General features: G+C 36.6%; 1 protein-coding gene across 3 annotated transcripts in view; it reads left to right on the forward strand.

Moving 5' to 3' along the window:
- The window catches only part of LOC107729411 (diacylglycerol kinase beta-like), a 110,952-nt gene that overhangs the window by 27,574 nt on the left and 60,883 nt on the right, over positions 1-22,495 (forward strand). For all 3 annotated transcript variants that reach the window (XR_001638576.1, XM_016539899.1, XM_016539900.1), the window contains exons 3-17: positions 4,642-4,718; positions 7,316-7,469; positions 9,132-9,194; positions 10,278-10,532; positions 10,712-10,858; positions 12,098-12,147; positions 12,561-12,635; positions 12,730-12,849; positions 12,940-13,057; positions 13,301-13,389; positions 14,455-14,571; positions 15,187-15,285; positions 16,458-16,565; positions 16,654-16,727; positions 18,762-18,836. Coding sequence is in view for 2 of the 3 variants with exons in the window: in XM_016539899.1 (XP_016395385.1) it covers positions 4,642-4,718; positions 7,316-7,469; positions 9,132-9,194; positions 10,278-10,532; positions 10,712-10,858; positions 12,098-12,147; positions 12,561-12,635; positions 12,730-12,849; positions 12,940-13,057; positions 13,301-13,389; positions 14,455-14,571; positions 15,187-15,285; positions 16,458-16,565; positions 16,654-16,727; positions 18,762-18,836 (1,621 nt within the window). In the remaining variant the exon portion in view is untranslated. The remainder of the gene's footprint in view (positions 1-4,641; positions 4,719-7,315; positions 7,470-9,131; positions 9,195-10,277; positions 10,533-10,711; positions 10,859-12,097; positions 12,148-12,560; positions 12,636-12,729; positions 12,850-12,939; positions 13,058-13,300; positions 13,390-14,454; positions 14,572-15,186; positions 15,286-16,457; positions 16,566-16,653; positions 16,728-18,761; positions 18,837-22,495) is intronic.

Consider the following 22,495-nt stretch of genomic DNA (forward strand, 5'->3'; position numbering starts at 1 on the left):
GTAATTTTACGAAGCTACGAGAATACTTTTTGTACGCAAAGAAAACAAAAATAACGACTTCATTCGACTTTATTCAACAATTCGTCTCCTCCGCGTCACCCTGGTGCCATTTTGGAGAATATCCACTGAACGCAAACAGCGTATGCTATTCTGAGTCAGCTGCGACACACGAAGATGAACGGAGGTCTTACGGGTTTGAAACGACATGAGGGTGAGTAATTAATGACAGAATTTTCATTTTTGGGTGAACTAACCCTTTAATACTGTCAGTCAAAATGTCCCAGTCCAAAGACCAGAGATGCATTACGTCTGTGTGTTTGACCTCTGACATTACTCTACATTTTGTGAATTAGGATCTGAAACTTTAACAGCTTGTAAACCTCTGATTGATGATAAAAGTGTGATGTCAGTCTATCCGACCACAGAAATCACCAGATTGCTTTGTTTTGGGTTTTACCTGTTGAGGAAAGACTTGTTTTGCTCAGATGAAAAAGCGGGTGCAGTTTGGTTTTCAGTCATGAGTGTCTGTCGCATTGCCTGGTGCCCCTACCTTTTTTTCCCTTAACCGCCGAGTCTCTATATACTGACTCGCCTAACACTGCTACTTATTATTTGAATATCTGACTTCATTTTTGGTGTTTTTTCCATTTAAACTGACAGTTCACCCCAAATTAATTTTATGTCATTTTAGACTCACCCTCGTGTTGTCCTATACCTGTATGCTGTTATTTATTTCATGGAACATGGATGTAGAAATAATCTTTAAACTGTTCCTTTATAATGTCTGATCTGTCAACCTCAAAAAAGGTCAAAACTAGAGATGCACCGATTGCAATTTTCTTGGCCGATTCCGATTTGCAATTTTTTTGTAAGTGTGACCTGCAGATAACGATTTTTGCCAAATTCCGACCTTCTTTCTTTCGAACTTTTTTGCATTTTCAATGATTTACATAATAAAATAAATGATTAAACATTACAATTCCCCCAATCTGGACTAAGTTACAGATGTTCTCTCACTTAAACAACTCTCAAAATAAAGTGCCCTGTGACTGGAAAGAGGCAGAAATTAGTTGCTCTATATAACAACAGATGTCATTTCCCACTATGTTTATAAATGGTCTTTTTTTCCTCTAACCTTATTAAATGTGTCATCTTTCACGTCAAATTCTTACATTTTCAATTAATTCAGTTAGAATAATAAGAAACTGTATGGTTGTTACCATTCAAATGAAATCAGTATCAACAAACTCCATCTTTTCACTGCAGGAAACACAGAAGCTGCATCTGAAGTGGCATTAGATGTATTTACACAGACTGTTTGATGAAGCTGAGGTGCCATAAATGCATTTACACTGCAAAATTGCAAATGCATAATTTTATAAGATTAATATTTTAAAAAAAATTTTTTGAACATACAAATAAGAAATGTTGGGAAAAATGCAATGATACTTTTAAATATGAAACCAAACCACCCGTAGGTGGCAGCAAATGACTGTTTTAATAAGTGAGTAATTTAGTCATTTGAGTCATTCAACCGATTCATTCAAATGGCTGATTCATTCGGAAATGAGGTGAGTGGCTGTCTTTATGAATGGGTCACTGAATCATTGACTCAATCGATTCGTTCAAAAACGGGGATTCATTCAGTAACAAAACGGAGCTGTGTGTTGCTGGGAAACACACACAACAGCTTTGCTGTGATTGGAACTATTTTCATGGGCGAAAGTAAGCAAAAACAGTCAATATTATGTCTAAAATGTAAGTCACTTAATTTTAACTTACAGTGTCACCTTGCAATCGTGTTGATATTCGGGGAAACATCTTGGTCGTGTAATGTTGCTTACATACAGTATATTATACAGGGCCCCACTCGTCACACAAACCTTTTACAATCATATTGTAAATACAATTGTAGGCTTAGTGCTAATTCAATTTTTGTTGTTGTAATGTAATTACTCTTTCATTTGAATAATTTAATGTATATCTTTCTTTTTGTCACACTAGCATATTCCTTTGCTGTCAGCCAGTTTAACAGTCTTACCTGTACCTGTCTGATTTGGCTGATGCTCAGTGGGCTCTCCCTCACTCTCTGAGCCTGCTTCTGCCTCATCTTCAATGAAAGTATAAGCATTATACATTTAATTTAATATTATACAGCATAAATCTATATTATAGCTTACACATAAACATCTCATTTAGAACATCTATATGACTTTTTAAACTATTTATAGGCCTACTATTAATATGGTTTTAATAAAATGTTATAAATATGTGTTATATAGATTACTAGTATCAACTAAGACAAATGATTATAATGGGAAATATACTTAATTACAAGAATTAAAGTGTGACAAACTGCTAAATATTCTATATGATGATTTACCTGCTGGCTTGCTGGAGCTTTGAATCCATGTTTGCAATGTTGAACTGTCTTTAGCAGCCTCCCTTCACTCTTTCTCTCTCCGTCTTCTTTTTTGTGAAGGCTTTTTTTTTTTGTCTTCAAAGTATGCCAACTACAGCAAATTTGGTGTTATTTATATTCTATTCGGGTACAATAATTTGATTAGACAATCTAATTCTAAGAACGTGGATATTTTGTACAAGTTGTTAGCACTTTTAGAAGACCGAGAGCAAATCATTACCGACAGAAATACAAAAACTTACTACCAAATTACTAATTCAGCGGATCAACCACTGACTGTAATGTGGATTGTAATGCATCTACCTGTTAATGCAACTACCTTTAGGAACTGTCGTCTCAACTCTCCAGAGAGTGGGCACACAGATTGTGAGTGATGCTGCGGAGCGGGCGGATTATCAGAATCAGTGGATCTTTAGCGGAACAGTAACAGAACGCTTTGAGCTGGGGTGATGGTGGGGTGATGGGTTGGTGAGAGGGGCACCTCAGCCGATGAGAGCAGAGGGGCAGTGGCTCTAGCCACCGGGCCACCCCCCTGTGCACGGCCCTGATATCATATATTAGAAATATAATTTTTTTTCTACCGCAGAATGCATCTATACCTTTCTGTGTGTGCTGTGGCGCTCATTTGTTTTGATTTCTGCACGAGTCTGTCTCTCACACTCAGACATATTGTCTGAGTAGCGTAGCTGTGACGACAAAATGAATCGGCAGACTGACCGGCCAATCATGCGGAAAATAGGCTAATTCCGGTCCCTAGCCTATTGACCTCTAGTCAAAACACCAAAAAAAGGCACCATAAAACAAATATTTTATCTTAATAAAAAAGTAGGGTGTAAGCCTTCAGAAGTCATGTGAGAAAGAACTAAATTTGAATTGTCATTGATAATCGTCTTCAAAAATGTGTAATTTTGTATTCAATGAAAAAAAAAACAGCATACAGATTAGAGTGACATGATGGTGAGCAAATGGTAACTATTTATTCACCTACCAATGTTTGCAATCGGTATTATTTTTTTATTTATTATAGGATTTATTCATACTTTGAATTAGTTTTACTTTTATATTTTCATTTTTTCATTTTTTTATATTTTAATTTGAGTTTTAGCAATTTTATGTGTGCTTTTAATTTTTTCTTTCTTTTTTTTTTTTTATATATTTCCACATAGCGTTAATTTATTTGTATTTCAGTTTTGGTCATTTTCAGCACTTAAACTTTTTCAGTTAGTTGCTAAGGTAGCCTTTTTTTTTAATCTAATTTTTTATATTTTATTTCATTTCAGCTTTATTTCAGTTACCAAAAGCAATTTTTGTTAGTTTGTTTTAATTAACAAAAAATGGTTGTAATGAGTAAGTGCCAGTCCTGCACAAATCAAGTGACTTCAAGTCGTATGTGTATTTTGTTTATTTTCTTAAAGGCCGCTAAAAATCCAGCATAAATTGAAAGCAAGGAGATTAAGCATGTGGGAATAATAAACATTAACAGACATAGCTAGTCAATAGGAGACAGTGATGACTGCTATCAGTACTGGGGTGAGATTAGCAACCTCTGTGAGGAAAGCACCTTGTTCTGCCCCCCTGGGCGGCATTCAGAAGACACGTGTGTGACAACCAATTCAGAAAATAAAAATGTAGCCTGGGGCAGCAGGCTCATTTCTACTGGCGTAATGCTAATAAGCTTTGGTGACATTTTCTGCTCCGCTATTATCTCTGCTTAATTAGCCTATTTTGCCAGATTACGCCGTACATCTAATGTTTCCAGTAATAGATACTAAATGCAAGGCCTTTTTTCAAAATGTTATGGATAATGATGCATGTAGTTTGTTTCAAGTACATTTCTGTTGTGTTTGGAGATAACTTTGCGTTAAGACTTTGAACTCATGCAATATGAGTTGAAAATAAGAAATTACATTTTTTTTTTAAATTTCATTTTTTTTTTATGAAACACACCCAAGATGCAAGATTAACAAATGTTGTTCTGCTTGTAATGTTCCTGGTTTTCAAGTGAATTTGCTAATGAAAGGGCCTCATGAAAAGGAGATGTGCTGTAGAACATCAGCCAATATGTTGGGAGCTAAAATCATTTTATTTTATTTTATTTTATTTAATACGAATATTAGCAGAGTTACAGCTTGCCAGTAAAGCATTAGTATATACACTTACGAGTACAGCTGTATATCTGACTAAGTGTTTTCCTTTTCATTTTTATTTTTTTTCTCCAGATTCCTCCAAGAAGCTTAAAGATGTCCTGGAAGAGTTTCATGGAAATGGTGTCCTCTCCAAGTACAACCCTGAACAGGTATGTAATGGCAGGAGCTGCCGTGATCTCGCCGGATTAAATGATCTGTTTAGAGGCAGTGGAGCCTCTGGCTGTGACTTGACAGAACACCAATACAACCTGACTCAGGCCGCAAGTCATTACAGGAAATGCTTAGTCATCCGCTCCCTGAAACGAAGTGGCCAGATATCGCCTGCTATTGGAGAAAGTCCTCACTGACATCATAAAACCCATGCATCACGTTGCCGTGACAACAAAGCCAGCAGGCAGCTGCATCTATAATTTGCTTTATGGAGTGTCACCATTATATTTCTCTCCTCTCCTCCGCACTGACATAAATAAGAGGCTGCTCAGGGTTTGGCGCCACAGGTTGTTACCCAGAGCCATGGCTGAATCAATAGTGAATAAGCACCGGTGGCAATTAATGGTTCTGAAGCTGACGCCAGGTTGGCTGTGGTGTGACATTGCATGCTTCGCATTGTTCATCAGTTCAGTTGCGACCACCTTTAACTCATAAAGTCTGGGAGTATCACAAAATGGAGGTGACATTCCGTGAGTGCCACTGTGCTGCCTACTTCCGATGACAGCCCTGTATTTCACTCATGGATACAGCTGTGATTGACTGTCTGAATGAGGTCGGGCTGTAAATATCCTTCATCGCAGTCTCAACAAATCACGGCTATTTTGAGTGCCTTTTCATAATGAAGTTTAATTATGGTGACTCTGTAACCTTTTTCAAATCAAGAGTGTCTGTAAAAATGGGCGCCAGTGAAAGGTTAAAGAAACGGCTCATTGTTTCCTGCATTATTTGATAGTGGGGCCAACTTCTGTGTTTTTGCACATTTGAAAGCCAGACAGGAAGTTTCTCTTACAGCCACGGCTGGTTGTGCTGCTTTTCACACCAGCAAAACATATAAACGCATTTGCTAATAGTGAGACAAAGAGAGTCATTTGGGTGCAGTTACTTTCACCTTCCTGTTTTTGGTGTGCATCTGCCCACCGTTTGCAGTCCCTCAAGCATAGCCTACCTTTGCATGCAAGTTCCTCGGTTTTCACCCCCATTTCCTTCTCTCCTACATGTCTTGCCTGTTTTTGCCTTACTGGCTTTTTGCCTGTTTCCAGTTTCATTTCAGCAACAAGAGGGATCCAAAGGATTTAGGTTCGTTCATTCCTGCAATCGTATGATTGAAGGGGAATTCATCCACAATGCCATGAAAATTGTCTTCAGCTTTGTGGGTGCTTTTGTGCCCGTGTATTGAATCATGTGCCTAAACCATCATACTTAGTTAATTCTCTTCAAGGGCTTTTGGCTTTATATTTTTAATTTTGTTTTCATTCCTGTTTTATTTTCAGGTTGTCTCTGCAATTTTTGTTTTCGTTTTATCTTCACTCTGTCATTGTTAGTTTTAGTTTAGTTTAGTTTTTCTTTTATTATTTAATTTAGTTTAATGTTTTCAGCACAGCCTTGTGTTTTTGCTGTCTGGTGGCATTTTCGTGTTTAATGGCGGTGGGTTGTAGAGATTACAAGTTTTATATTATAGCATGTATCAAAATTATTATTATTATAACTTTTTTTAAATTTAGTTTTGGTGCAATAACATTTTGTGTACATTACATTACTGTTCTTAATCAAATAAATGCAGCCTCGGTGAGCATAAGAAACTTGAAAAATGTTACTTTAAAACAATAAAAATCTTACCAACTGTATTTTTGTTTAGTTTCTTTTTTCTCCAGCTATGCTAATTTTTATTTCAGTTAACAAGACTGTTTTTGTTTAGTTTTCATCAACAGTAATAAAGCTGTTCCCCTTTTTTATTCCTTTATTGCACACTTTTTAACTTTTTTTTTACTGAGAGAAAATTACCACCTTAAAGAACTAAATCCGGATTATGCAAATAAACCAATGGATTCTCTTGCCACTAAACCTGCAAAACAGCATTAAGTATGATGCAGATGGACTAACGCAATACAGCATTAAAGATGGAATAATGTCTATTCATTCAGAGGATATGAAAGGTAACACCATTCACTGATCCCTTCCCTCTGCACGAACAGCCACTGCAGTGTATATAACCCGTCTTTCCCTCTACCCTCTTCATATATCTCTGACTGCCACACAGAAGCAAGATGTTCTCAACCAAGTAAGCTGTTACCTTCTGGGTTTGCATGTTCTGTGGTTCAATGTGTCTGCAGACTGCATGCCCCGGCCCATTCCTCTCTAACAGGATAGTCTTGCTATAATGTCTACTGAAGGTCAAAGGTCGCACCCAGTGCTTTTTAATGTGAGCCATGTGTCTGTGCTACTTTAAATTGTATTAACGGCCTCTTCATCGTGGTGTTTTTGTAACCTCAGATGATTTTGTTTCTATGAGCAGCAAAAAAAATGTGCAAATTTCTGTGTTTTTACTATACTTTAATGTGTGTCAGTGAGCTCCCTCTGTATTTTTGTTGCCATGTGTCAAAATGAAATGCTTGAGTGTGTCATTCATGCCCAATGACAGGAACATCCTCTCTCCTGAAAACATAGGAGCAGGAAGCTGCATATTCATGGCTTTATTTAGTCTCTCAGGCTTCCCAGTCTTCCCATTTCTCATCATCTCTCCACTTGTCTCCTGCAGCCTATCGATTATGAGGGCTTCCAGCTGTTCATGACGACCTATCTGGAGAATGACATCCCTGAGGAACTTTGCAAACACCTCTTCACCTCCTTCAAGAGCAAGAATGGTGGAGGCAGTTCCCCTGACGCTTCTCGATCTGGAGCAGGCATGCTAGGTAAATAGTCAATAGTTTTCAATAACGGATCGTATAATCTGGATTTCATATTTATTTGAACAGTTTTAATAGGAGAAACAGGTGTCAGTTTCTTCTGAGGTTACTGTTATGGGACCTGTGGATGAGCAACTGCAGTGAAACATGCTTACAGTTGGGTCCAGATTCAAATCCATTTTAAACCTGGAAGTAAGCTTTAAGCTTTAAGATTTTGATAAATGACATAAAATAAGAAATATTTACAATTCCGCACAATTTCTAAGTCACTAATCAGACTTTTGGAGTTCAGCTAGGTCACTGCTGCCTTTAATCCAAAAGGGGTACAAACCAAATAAAAAGAAATTATTCAGGAAATAGTTTTTTCAATTCACTCAACATGTTATACTGATGGAAACATGTACGCTACCGTTCAAATGTTGAGGTTGGTCAAATCTGTGTAATAGATAACTTACCGTTCAGAAGTATTTCTTCTTATGCTCACCAAGCCTGCATTTATTTGATGAAGAAAAAAAAACAGTAAAAACAGTAATATTATGAAAAATTATAATTTAAAATAACTGTTTTAGATTTGAATATATTTTATGTAAATATAATTTATTTATGTGATGGAAAAGCTGAATTTTCCGCAATCATTACTTCAGTCTTTAGTGTCACAGGATCCTTCAGAAATCATTTTAATATGCTGATTTGGTGCTCAAGACAGATTTCTTATTATCAATAATTTTGGAAACAGTTGTATACTACATAAAAAATAAAGTACTTTCACCTTTGGTCTCAGATCCCACTTTATCTTTTCATTTGAATTAGATTAAACTGCATAACCAGTTTTCTTGTAAACTTGTTTGTAACAAACCCTCCGTCTGCATGACTCAAATAATGAACTGGTAGACGTCTGGAGAACGGAGAAACCTGCTCTTTTCGGGAGACCTGCTGTCCGGTTTACATGCTCTACATGACTTTTGGGCCATTGTTCTATAAAGAGAAAACTTACACAAAGGCAAGCATGATGCAAGAGTACACTTTAATGAAAAGATGCCGGTGGCTTTGTAAAAATAAAGTAATTTCACCTTTGGTCTCAGATCCCACTTTATCTTTTCATTTGAATTAGATTAAACTGCATAACCAGTTTTCTTGTAAACTTGTTTGTAACAAACCCTCCGTCTGCATGACAAAAAATAATGAACTGGTAGACGTCTGGAGAACGGAGAAACCTGCTCTTTTCGGGAGACCTGCTGTCCGGTTTACATGCTCTACATGACTTTTGGGCCATTGTTCTATAAAGAGAAAACTTACACAAAGGCAAGCATGATGCAAGAGTACACTTTAATGAAAAGATGCCGGTGGCTTTGTGTCTGAATCACTACTATCATTGTTGACCTGAGGTGATTTAAGGCAGATATTAGTTGACTGTATAAATAGTTCGACAGCCAACAGTGCCATCTAGTGCCTTGATTTCTCTGGACTGGCAAATACAGTACAATCAGTGATTTCTGTTGCTCCATTTGTCTTTAATGCAACCAAGTCAGCGAATGTTAATGCTAAATGAGAAACTCATTGTGGTAGTGATAAATCTGCCATATTAAGCTGTCCTGCCTGGTCGCATCTTTTCCTCTGTCCTTCTTGCTTTACTCCTATTCCACTTTACTTTGACCCCTGTGTCTGCAGAGCCCAAGTCCATTGATGCAGGCATCACTATACAGACCGAAGTGGCCTGTGCACCCATAACAGGTACCACAGCAAGTGTGGTGTGATTTGATTGGACAGAGGCTTACATCACATGACTCAAATGTGTTACTTCACCCAGTGTTGTTATGTGTTGTCTTGGTGTGTCTTGGCAGCTCTTTTTATTTAGTTGTGTTGATGTCAAAGCAACCAGTGACAGATATGATTTTCATCCATTGTGTCAAGTCAACCACTGTGCAGCTGTGGTGACAATCGTGATGTACCGTCAGCTTCCTCCTTAGTATCTTGTGCAATATTAAAAATCTCTGCCATGTGTCTTTCTACCTGTCTGGTTTCCAAAACTTCCCGAAAACGGAATAGTTCAAAGTGCTGTCCCTGTGTAAACAGACAAGTAACAACAAGCAATATAAAGCCAAAAACTATCAAACTCAGTGGGTCTCATTCACTAATATTTTTGTACAAGTGTTCCTATTTATGTGTGCAGAATAGGTTCTCATGCAAAATGTTCACTGGATTCATAACAGGTGTGTACATAAATATTTTATTCTAATGTTTATGAATACATTTCATTCTGGATGAGCAAAGCAGATGACACTCAGTAAATACATTTTGTATAGAGTGTCTGTTTGAAAACTAGAGAAAAAATTTAAGTATTTTGCAAAATATATTTTTATAAATATATACTTTTACATTGTTACAAAAAACATGCTATTTTAAAGAAATGCCATTATTTTGAACTTCATAGTCATCAAAGAATCCTAAAATGTATGATGGTTTCCACAAAAATATTAACCAGTAATATCCTTTTCTGATAACGTGACACTGAAGACTGGAGGAATGGCTGCTGGAAATTCAGCTTTGCCATCACAGGAATAAATTGCAATTCATATAATTAAACTATATTTACATAGAAGTAGAACAGTAATTTTTAATTGAAATAATAATTCACAATATTTCAGTTTCATATATATATATATATCCTGTGTTATAATGTTCACGCACAGGTTTTACACAAATTAGTGTGTACGCACAGTGAATGAGGCCCTACGCTATGTTGCTTCCTGTCTCATTTCAGATTAGCACTTTCATTCTCCTCTCTATCTTCCTGTACTGCTTTTTTCATGGAAGGTATGAATGGGAAGAGTATTTTGAGTGCTATGAGCCGACATACACCAGAGAACTCTGCAGGGATCACTCAAGGCTCAGGGGCCACCACATCACCCTGCTCCTCCCGCTCCTCCTCACAACGCTCAGGCACAGGGGGCCACACACCCAGAGGCCCCCGCCGGTCGCCTGGCACGCAGCCCAATCCCCCAGCGAGCAGCAGCAGCAGCAATGCTTTGGCTCTCTCCAAGACTACCAACTCCCCGCGCCTCTCCCCAGGTCAGAGTCGGGGACAACCTTGATCTTCACCGCCCTTTTTTACACGTGTAATCCATGACCAGGGTCTTATAAAGCAATATTGGCTGATCAGAATCATGATGCTCCCACACAAATACTTTGGTGTGATATCTGGTGTCATTACTCATATATTTTACATATTATAATTAACACTCTTCCAGAGCGTAATCAATCTGAAAATCGTACATCTCTCCGGAGGAGTCCTTCTCCACAAAAAGGATCTCCGTCACCCCAAGTGGTCTTCCTTAAAGACATTGTGTGCTACTTGTCCCTGCTGGAGAGGGGAACGCCAGAGGACAAGCTTGAGTGTAAGTTGGAAATTATTCAAAAATAGTTTTCCTGAAAGCATTTTTTTTAAATCTTAGCTGTCTTTGGGAAATTTTAAGAAGGATTCACTTAAGACATTTTCAAATACTTATTTGGTCATATATTTTTTGATTATTGATATTTGGTCATATATTTTTTGAATATTGATAGTTGGTGTTAGAGCTTGTTCATGTTAAAGCAAAGACAACGTGTTTCTTTGTTATGATGATGTTATGATGAGAAGCCAGGTTTCTTCTTTAATCTCCTTCTTGTTTACATTAAGACAACATATCCTCATTAATTCCCACTTTTCCAAAGTTCCTCTAAAGAAAAAGAAAAAAAAAACGGAAAACCAACAGTATTTTAAGTAATTTTGTAAATTATGTCTCCAAACCAGTCGTGCCTAACCACAGAAAGCATAGAATTAGTCAATAGTGACTAATACTATGTGAAAAGTCACCTCATTCCTGACAGTTCATAATTAAACACAGCATATGAAATGCAGATATGGATCTTTGAGATGTTTGAATAGTCAATTTTATTTCAGTTACTGTTGCCTATGTGATGCAAAGCTGAATTTTCAGCAGCCATTACTCCAGTTATCAGTGTAGTATGATCCTTCAGAAATCATCCTAATATTTGGTGCTTAAGAAAAATCTCTTCTTCTTATCAATGCTGAATCACAGTTGTGCTGCTTAATATTATTTTTGTGGAAACCGTAATACATTTTTTAAAGATTATTTGATAAATAGAAAGTTCAAAAGAACAGCATCTGTTTGAAATAGAAATCTTTTGTAACATTATAAATGTCTTTACTGTCACTTTTGATCAATTTAATGTGTCCTTTAAGAATAAAAGAATAATTTTCTTTTTTAAAAATCTGCAAGTAGCTATAAGTTATTAGCTATTAAATCTTTTTGAGTCACAGTTAGGTCAGTTCTGTGTTTTAATTGACCTCTGACCTACACATAGTGAGAGTGACAGGAGACTTCCAGAATCTCTTCCTCTTATTTCGTAAGGGCTTATCTCTGCTCCTGGCCTTATTTACCATGGAGTTAGCATAGACAAGCTTTCTTTAGCATAGGAAGTTATTTCTGCCCAAAGCTAATCCTCACTAGCTGCCTCAGTCTGCCCTTTGATAACCCGAGCTCCAGGTGCTAGCATGGGGTCTGTACTTGACAAATATTTGCCACACTACAAAAAGATACAGTCTCTTATCTTTCACTTCTCTCACCCTAAAGTCATGTTCAGGCTCTACGACACAGATGGCAATGGTCTGCTGGACAGTTCAGTAAGTCTGAAATCTCCATTATAATGTGTTATGTTGAAACGTCCAGTTGTTTGGCTTTGTGGTTAGATACTGTAAACAACAAGGAGTTAATAATGCACAGTACACATTTAATGTGAGATTTACATAAGTTGAATACGACATACACAGTTATAGTACGTTATGTCATTGTGTTGAGTTGTTAGTCTGGTGATTTCTTAATATTATTATCATCCTTGAATGTTTCATTCATCTTAACACTATCAGACCTTGGTGATTCAGAGACCGTCTCAAAATATTATTGATATTTTTTTATGTAACTTTGAACTGATAGTTAGAGAGAGCTGTGAATATCAGGCTTCATAAAAAAAAGTGAATTTGAAAACTGTATGCTTTATAGTATATAATATCTAAAGCAATTATATCTGTCGATTTAGGAGCTCGACCGCATCATAAACCAGATGGTCCATGTAGCTGAGTACCTAGAATGGGACTCTACAGAACTACGACCAGTATGAATCACTTTAAACATTACCACCAGGCAATCCCATCATGCATTATGGAATCCATATCTTATTGTCCCTTATTTTATGTCTTATATTGTAGATTCTGAAGGAGATGATGGAGGAGATTGATTATGACCGGGATGGAACGGTCACATTAGAGGAATGGATCAGAGGAGGAATGACCACCATACCACTCCTGGTACTGCTGGGAATGGAGACGGTGAGAAGAAACGAACAGTGAGTTATAAAGAGGAAACAATACATTAAGATACAGTATCTTAATTCCTGTTCCTCTTTTACATACATTCAGAATGTACAGGAAGATGGGCAGCATGTATGGAGACTGAAGCATTTCAACAAGCCAGCATACTGTAATTACTGCCACACAATGTTGTTAGGAGTACGAAAACAGGGCCTTTGCTGCTCACGTGAGTATCTATCTATCTATCTATCTGTCTGTCTGTCTGTCTGTCTATCATCTGTGATTTTGTCTAATTATATCTGTTTTGTTCTGTCTGTTGATCTGTCTTTCTGTCGTTCTGTCTATCTGTTATCTCTCACCTTTTTGATATCTGATGTGTCTGACCTGATGGTGTGTAGTTTTCCATTTGAAATGTTTCCCTCCCATCTCTCACGCTCCATCTCTCACAGTCCTGTCTTTTGTTTGGCAGTATGCAAGTACACAGTCCATGAGCGCTGTGTGTCCAAAGACATTGCTCCTTGCATTAGCACCTACGCCAAGTCCCGCAGACACACCAATGTGAGTGCATAAACAACATACGCTTAAAAATGAACACTACTCACTGTGTTTAAACTGAATGTTTTCTCTAAAAATTTACAGTAAGGCCAGAAACTGGGATTCCCAGATTGATTTGTTAGGTACAGAGCTCATAGTTCTAATAAACACAATCTTCTATTATTAGTAAATGACTCGTGTTTAACCTCAAAGTAATGTTCTGTGGACATGTCAGAAAGGATATGAGAACATCCTGTGTGTAATATCTTTTTTTCTGTACTGAGAACTAGAGGGGAAAGACTGAGATCACACAGCACTGTTTTAGTAGTCACTGACTTCTCGTTAGACCTTGAGCTCCCCATACAGTAACTACCGCAGAGATGGAAGGCACTGCGTTCAAAAAATGTTGTCATTAGATTATGATTTCACAGAGTGTATTGTGTGATGTGTTAAGTGATGTGGAGTGTAATTTTAGTGTAAAAAGCTATAAAATGTCAATGAACAGTGGAAATATCAGTTCTCACGCTTAAGGTGTTTATTAAGACTTGGGGCTTGTGTAAAAATATTATACACTGTCAAATTCAAAGTAATGTGCTGTAAGTTTCTTCATTAGTCTTACCTTCATCTCACATACTATATATTAGTATACATTTTAGTGACTTTTTAACATTAGTTGTTAGACTAAAGGGAAATGCAATTTGCTAGACCCTTGCAGTTCTTCCTAAAGGATCATTTTGAACGCTTTGACCAACAAAAAAAATCACTGAATGTGTATCATAACATATGGGTGCATTTCTTTTAGTACATTCCAACAGATTATTATTATTTCTTTACTATTATCCTGTTTATTCAAGGAAATGCATTTTTTTAAAGAATTCTTTTTAACTTCCTCACTTGAGGTTTTGGCTTGTGAGGTGATTGTTTTAGTCAATAAAGTGAAATAATATTGCAGATAGTGATAGAATTCTTGTACAAATGCCTTATAAATGCATGACAGAGCAGGATAATAATTTCAGTAATGTATAGATGGGCTGTTTGAGTATTTCCCAACTAAAATAAATAATGAGTCTCTGTTCAATGTGTCTCTAGGCTATGCAGCACGTTTGGATGGAGGGCAACTCCCCAACAAAATGTGACAAATGTCACCGCAGTATCAAGTGCTATCAAGGCCTAACAGGCCTTCACTGTGTTTGGTGTCAAATCACTGTGAGTATATACTGACTTACTGTGGCCAGCAAGAGTCCAAAACTTTTGTGTTAGCTTTAGTAATATTGTATTTTTAGTCATATTTAATATTTAGTAATATTCATTCACATTTTTTTTAAAGAGACCTTGAGCAAAGACTAATGGGAATGTATTTTGTTATGTTTTTCCGCATAAAAAAAAAAAAACATTTTTCATTTTTATCTCAGTATAATACAGTTGTGGTCGATTTTTCTAAAAGCCATATTTATGTAATATTTATTCTCACCACTTGGTGGTGTTCTTCACTAAACTTTTACACCATTTAGTGGATGTGGCCAATTTGTTTTTAAAATAGCCCTAACACTCATTCAAAGGCTTTTTCTCTACATAATGATTTTTATTATCACATTATATGCTCCTGCACGCTCTCTGAACCATCTCTCCTCACAGTTTCAACTCTAAACCTGCAACTAATTTAATATCAAGTACAGATCCTGCTGGCCTCTTTGTCCCTAACATTTAATGTTGTTTTGCTGGATCAGATTAGTGAGGATAAAACAAGAAGTTACAAAAGATCCAGTCCATTCTTGATGTGTCTTTTTCACCACTCCTCATCTATATTTGTATGTTTTCCAGCTCCATAACAAGTGTGCGTCTAATGTGAAGCCTGAGTGTGACGGTGGACCATTAAAAGATCACACACTCTTACCGTCGTACATCTGCCCTGTTGTTCTGGTGAGTTCAGTCTCTCCCACTGCACTTTTCTGATATGCTAAAATGCAAGGATCCCAATACAATTTTTTCATGGGTGGGTCCTGGAAAAATTCTTCATGAGCGTCTTCTCTACTATGAATATATTTTTGAATACATCTATCTATCTACATACCTTTTTTATATATCTAAAATATTTTCAGATACTTTGGATATTGTGACAGTGTTATTAAAGGGATAAAAGGGAGTCTCTTGTGCACTCTCTAACGCAAAACAAAAACGAATGTTCTTACTGACTTGGAATTTGCATTAAGAAAATTAAAGGATGTTCACTGTTTTTTGTTAGATGTGCTGTCTCACCTTTGTACTGTAAACTTAATGAATTAAATTTTAAAAGTAAATGGTATTCAAGTTAAAATGTCTTTTCAATAAGTAAGACACAGTAATCAAGGAAATTCACAAACATTCAAAAGTTTGGAGTCAGTCAGATTGTTTTGTTTTTGAAAGAAGTCTCTTATGTTCGGCAAGGCTGCATTTATTGGATACGGTAAAACAAAAACAAAAGTAAAAACAGTAATATTATGCATTTTACAATGGGTCTATTGAATGCGTGATTTTGATTGGTTAAATTATTATCCAGGAAATGCAGAAATGCACAGCTGTGAAGTAGTTCCAGGTCTGTTGGCTGCATGAATTTCAAATCAATTTGCCAAATTATTTCTGGTGAATAGAAAGTTATAACAAACAGCATTAATTGTGAAATAGATTTTCAAATAGAAATAGAATTTGAAAATTTACTTGAAATAGACATTTTTCATAACATTGTAAATGTCTTCACTGTCACTTTTGGTCAGTTTAATGCATCCTTGCTATATAAATTATCAGAATAATATTCATTTTTGAAGCACACACACACACACACACACACGCACATATATATAAATGTCCTGAAGCACATAGAAAGAACTTTGACACGGACTCTATGATTGAGACTTGTGAACATTTCTAGTCTAACGACCTTGTAAAATGACCTGTAAAAATGTTAAAACATCAGTTCTTTCTAAATTACAGAGAAATACAATAAAGTGAGGTAGATTCTGAAATTACATGGGTCTTGTCATTTTTATCTCTTATGTACATCTGTCTCACTCCGTCTCTGTTTGTTGATGTTTACTGTAATGTCTGTATATCTGTAGGACCGTCATTCTGCTGTCAAAAGAGGTGAAGGAGAGTCATCCCCCAGTACCAGCCCTGAGGACACCAGCCAGTGTTTCAAGTTCACCGGTGATGGTCAGGCACTGCAGGTGAGCCCTCAGCAGACACACACTGGGCCTGCAAATCTGTGCAGCACACATGTGTGTTTATAACTTTTTCTCCCTCTCTGCCTCTAAGATCGCCCCTCTGCCTGGAACGCACCCCCTCCTTGTGCTGGTTAATCCTAAAAGTGGTGGTCGGCAGGGTGAGAGGTAAATGTCTTTGAAGCTCAAACTGTTGCATAATCATTTTTCATATTCTCCAACCTTATACTGCTGTAATGGTTCCAATGAGGAGCTTTGTCAAAACATCTGAAGTCAGTCGAATCTGCATTGACATGTTTAACAAAAGTCCCACTCTTTTTCTTGCTTACTGGCAGTGTCCTAAATACCATCAAAGCTAGCAGGAGACAGTAATGCTGTTAAAGGAGGAAGAATGTGGGTGTTGTTTCAGCTCTCACCACCCACCCAATGTCCTTCGGGAGACCGGTTTTAGGATTTTGTGCTGGAATCACCATAGCAACACAGTTTTAAATACCATTAATTGGCCGATTATCCTCCATTATTACACATGTGCTCAAACAAAGATGTGATAACTGCCCTGGCCCCAAAAAAGAAAGACAATTTTGGTGGTTCTTTGATACAAACAAAGGAACAGAGTGGTCACCGTTGAATCATACTGTACCAAGTGTATTTTTCCACTATATTCACCCTGAGCAGCGTACTGAAAACTCATTGGTCGGGCTTGACACTTGACTGCATTCTTTTGTTTTTGCATAGGGAATAAATGAATTCTTCAGTGTTGATAAGTGCTCAAATTCTCACCCCCACATAAAAGCATAGCTTGTGACGCACCTCAAACTAACTATTCCTCTCTCTCTCTCTTCCTCTCTGTGTGTCTTTGCATACTAAAGGGGCAGAGTAGCTAACACAGTTAGAAGTGAAGGACATTGCAGAGTCCTCAATAATCATTTTATTGCTTCAAGGTTATTGAGGAGCACTGCTGCAACAGTGTGCAATCTGTGTATGTGTGTGTGTGTGTGTGTGTGTGTGTGTGTGTGTACTTCTTTGATTCCTAGGTTTGTGTGGTCTTTTATTATAATGGAAGGGAATGATGGCGTTTTAAGAATATCATTGCTCCATATGTGTGTCTGTCTGTGTCTTCTCAAGGAACAGTTCAACCAAAATAGAACATTCTGTCATCATTTACTCATCATCATGTTGTTCCAACATTAAATCTGCGACTAACAATCTGTTGATTATTTATTTGATTCATTGGGGGGAAAAGGCCAAATGTTATTTTTTAGATTTTACTGAAAAAAATAGATTCAATTATTCCCATCTTCTCTTTTAAAAATGAATGGTGGTTATGCTGAATATTATTCTGATTGTTTTATGGTTTTAATGATTTAAACAAAAAAATAACTAACAAACAAACTTGATATAACAAACAAGCAAACGAAAATTCAGTTTTGAAGCAGAAGGACAGTTTGAATCTGTTAATTATGTCTTTGATTAATTGGGTGGGGAAAAGGCCAAATGTTATTTTTTAATATTTTTTTTTATTCCAAATGTGACCCAATTTCTCTTCTAAAAATGTGCAAAAGGTTTATATATATTCTAATTGTTTTATTGATTTTTGACAAAAAATATAACTAACCAATTTTATGTAGCTAACAAACAATAATTCACAGTTTTGCAGCAGAAGGACAGTTTAATGATAATTAATAATAAAAAAATACTTTCTTAACCGGGTAAGTAGAATTATTAAGAAGTAGAATTATTTTTTTTTTTTTCCTGCAAATGGGACTTACATCCAATTACATATTATGATCCCAGTGCAGAAATGGATCAGTCTGATTCATGATCAGATCATTTAGACCTTTTGTGTGAACTGCATCAATGATTCATTGAAAAGATTTGACATAAAAGAACGATTTGTTTACGATTTGTAATTGAGCATCGCACTTCTCTCATGATTTCTTTTGAAGGTGCCAAGAAGAGGTAGGATGCACGTCAAGATTTTCTATCCATAATCTAGTTATTTTTTACCTCCTTACTTTATAAGTCATTTGGGCTTGGAATGACAAGAGGGTTGGTAAATGATGGCAGAAGTTTTATTTTTGGCTGAACTATCCCTTTAAGCCTTCTATCATAATGTAAAGTTGACAGTGATTACATGTTTAAAAATGTCATTCCTCTATGTGTGTCTTTTAATGCTTTTCTGCTCTCATCTGTCTTCATCAGGGTGCTGCGGAAATTCCAGTACCTGCTTAACCCCAGACAGGTGTACAGTCTGGATCGAGGAGGACCCATGGTGGGGTAAGACTACTAAAAGCCACCATCAAATTTCGAGGGAGATATGTGTGAATAAATCGTTTTTTGAGTCATGACAGGGAATTGCTCAAAAACAGTTTGACATTCTCACTGTTGTTTTGTTCTGGCATGGCTCCCTCTCTCTCTTTTCTTTTTGCTTCTACAAACCTGCAATAAAGTGAGCCAACCTGCAATCAGCTAGTCTGAGAGAGGAACCACTAGCAAAGTGGAGATGACTTTGAGAGACCTACAAGACATTTACTATGACTCAAGCAGCCCCCTGCTGAGTAAATATATTCATTCAAGCGCTGAATGTTCTTCTGAGCCTGTCAGTCACGATGAGGCTTCCTCTTTAAGCGAGTCCATTTTACTAAAGCCTCTTCACTCATACACCCCACCTGCCTTTAACAGAAGTCCAGCTCAGGGTCGTCCAAATCAGTTTCAACCCGTAGTAAAGCAGTGGAATCTGTGAATGTCATTGTAAGAGGTTCATATTTACAAATTATTTTATGAGTGCCAAATACTTATGTTTTAAGTATTGTAGGTTTGAATTACCTTTTTTTAGGAGAAATAAATACAAATGAGACCATTATGTTAAGAAGAACAGTTTTGTTTTAGTATTATTTTGTACTATTAAAGTATTTATTAATATTTTGAAATGGCTTTAACTTTTTATATTTCTATATATATATATATATAGCTTTAATTTGTTTTTATTTCCGTTTTAGTAATTTTAGTACTTTAGAAATTTGGAAACCTATTTCAGTTGTCAAGACTACGTACATTTCTCATTTTGATTTGTTTTTCATCAATTTTTTATTTTTGATAATTTCATTTTGATTAGCGAAAACATTTTTGCGATAGTTTGTCTATACAGTGGATAAGTAGCACAACAATAGTTTTAGTTACTAATAACAACACTGATATAGAGCAATATATTTAAGATGGCATAGACTAGATCTTTTGACCTCAGAAGTACTTGATGAGAAATCATCTTAACATCTTAAACCAGCCTAAGATGGTTTGCTGATCTAAATCAGCAAACTTGCCTAAATCTAAATCGGTTTAGAGAGGTTTTGGCTGGCTTTAGGCTGCCACCAGCTGGTCACCCAGCAAAAACTAGCTTGGCTTAACCGAAAGACCAGCATAAATCAGTTTACAGTAGGCTGGGTTAAGGATTTTTTTACCAGCATGAATTTTTATGTTCATATTAAAGTTGGCAAATCTGAGCACAGTTTGAGACATCAATAACTTTTCTGGTGTCTTTTTTTTCTCAAGAGAAACATCTAAGAAGCAGAAGCTTAATTTATTCCCCATTTATCTAACAATTAAGATATTAAAGAGATCTCATTTGTGTTTTTCTTTGCTCTAAGCTCTCACTTTCATTTTAGTGCACAATTATGCAGTTGCACATACTGCAAACCCACTCAAAACACGAGTACATTCTGTTCAGCATCCTGCGGTTTCTCATTCAGGAAAAAAGGAGAGAGAGAGAAGTACAGAACAAAAGCTAAGCAGTAGTCGTTTCGCGGGAAAGCAGGCTAACCTTCTGTCCCAGATCCCCCTCCCCATCACACAATGTTCTGTAGTCACGACTGGAGCGCTGCTCATCCTGAAGAGGCCATTCACAGAGAGAGAGAGAGACTGAGGATTGTGTGATATTGCTGATTTCACTCAAGGAGAACAATATGGCCAGATATTACATTTTCTTCCGTAACCACTTAGCTCATTTATAAGCATGTAGATCAAGAACAGCCTTTTTTATGTGATATTTTTAACTTGTCCCATTAATGACTGTGCCATTGTTTGTGGTAACAGCTCTTCATTAATACAAAGAATTATTCTGAGAGAAAAAGCAGCCAAAGTTCAACTAAATAAATACACTATTGTTCAAATTTCAGGGTCAGTAAGATTTTTTTATTAAGAAAAATAGTTTAGGATAAATGAATTAGGTCAAAAGTGACGGTAAAGGCATTTATAATGTTACAAAAGATTGTCTTTGCTGTTCTTCTTTTTTCCATTTGTCAAAGAATCCTGAAATAAATTCTATGCTGCTCTTAGACTTCTGTTTTAGCTTTCTAATATTCTGGTTTACTTGTGAGATTTTGTATAGTGGTAATATTAAAATATTTTGCCCAAAAATGAAAATTCTGTCATTATTTACTCACCTTCATGTCATTCTAAACCTCTAAGACTTTATTCCCTTTGTTGAACAGAAAAGACGATATTTTGAAGAACGTTGGTAACCAAACAGTTTTGGTTACCATTGACTTCTATTGTATGGACAAACTTCTTCTCTGTTCCACAGAAGAAAGTCATAGGTTTAAATCTACATGAAGGCGAGTAAATGATGACAGAATCAATTGAGTGTGTCGTTCTGGATCTATGCATTTGCTAAATGAATAAATGTAAATATAATGTGGTGTATTATCAGTACAGCTTCACTATTAACACTGCAGATTGATTATTTGAGAGCAAACCACTTAGATTGGGTTATATTCTCATCTGATCTTTCTTCTTTTTAATCTCCTGGTCATTTCATTGTGAAACTGCCGAACTGATGATTGACACTAAGGGGTCTGAGTGGATATCATAAGATGGAGAGATGAAAATAGACAAGTGTGCTCTTTTGCTAAGTGTCTGCTCTGAAGAGGCCACTCTTACAGCTTTATATGGAGAAACACACAGATTGCTCAAGTATCTGTTGTCTGTTGCCCATGTCATTGGAGGAGGAATTGTTTACGCAACCCGCATCTCTACAACAGCAGCCTACGTTGCCGTTTCAAACAGACTGGGACTGGCGCATTACAAATTTATCTGGAGCAGAGCTCATTTAGTCAGACTGAAACATGATTCCAGCTCAAGCCTGTCCAGAACCACACAGCCATGTTCCACTTGTGTTACTCAGCTATTGAACTTCAGTGGACATCCATGGCGAGGATGTTGTTGTTGTTGACATAGTTTGAGCATTTCCATGGCAATACAGCAATAAACCTGAGAAGGTACAACAAACTGAGAACTGCTTGAATTGACTGCATTTTCATGGTAAATGTAGTGGCACATTTATTATTCTCTTTCACTCTTGTCCTTCATACATAAAACATGCTGCATTGTCAGAGCCATCAAAAGAAGTTACACAGTATAAATTTTTCACACACTTGTGTGTCAGCTCTGCTTGCGTGCTACGCTCAGTGCTATAACAAATCCCACATGTGTCTATATGCAGGACATGTCCCGAAGTCACCCCTGTGCTGCAGTACATGCAGTAGAGGGTGATGTCTTCTTCAGCCTCTGTCCTGCTTCACTGTACTTACCTCTGAAAGCAGGGCTGTACGTTAACTTTTTTTTCACATAGCACTGGTGCTACAGAGGTTGAAAGTTTTGTAGCACAAGCCAAAAAGTTGTAGCACAAGTATAAAACGTCTGTTATCATGTCTGAAAACAAACACAAGTAATGGAGTTCATCACTTAAACAGGCACTGATGTTCCATACAGAGCACAAAAAATACAAAAAATTGTTTTTAGACAAAGTTTTCTTAATTTGCCAAAAATGGAAGAGTGCAGAAACATAACACCTCTTACACCTTAACAAAATATAAAATAAAAAACAATGGCAGACATTTAGGCAAAGTGAGCAAAGATAAAAATCTTTGTCATTATTTTAT

This window comes from Sinocyclocheilus rhinocerous, unplaced genomic scaffold (genome assembly GCF_001515625.1).
Source record: "Sinocyclocheilus rhinocerous isolate Xijiao unplaced genomic scaffold, SAMN03320098_v1.1 scaffold3172, whole genome shotgun sequence".
In the NCBI taxonomy this organism is placed as follows: domain Eukaryota; kingdom Metazoa; phylum Chordata; class Actinopteri; order Cypriniformes; family Cyprinidae; genus Sinocyclocheilus; species Sinocyclocheilus rhinocerous.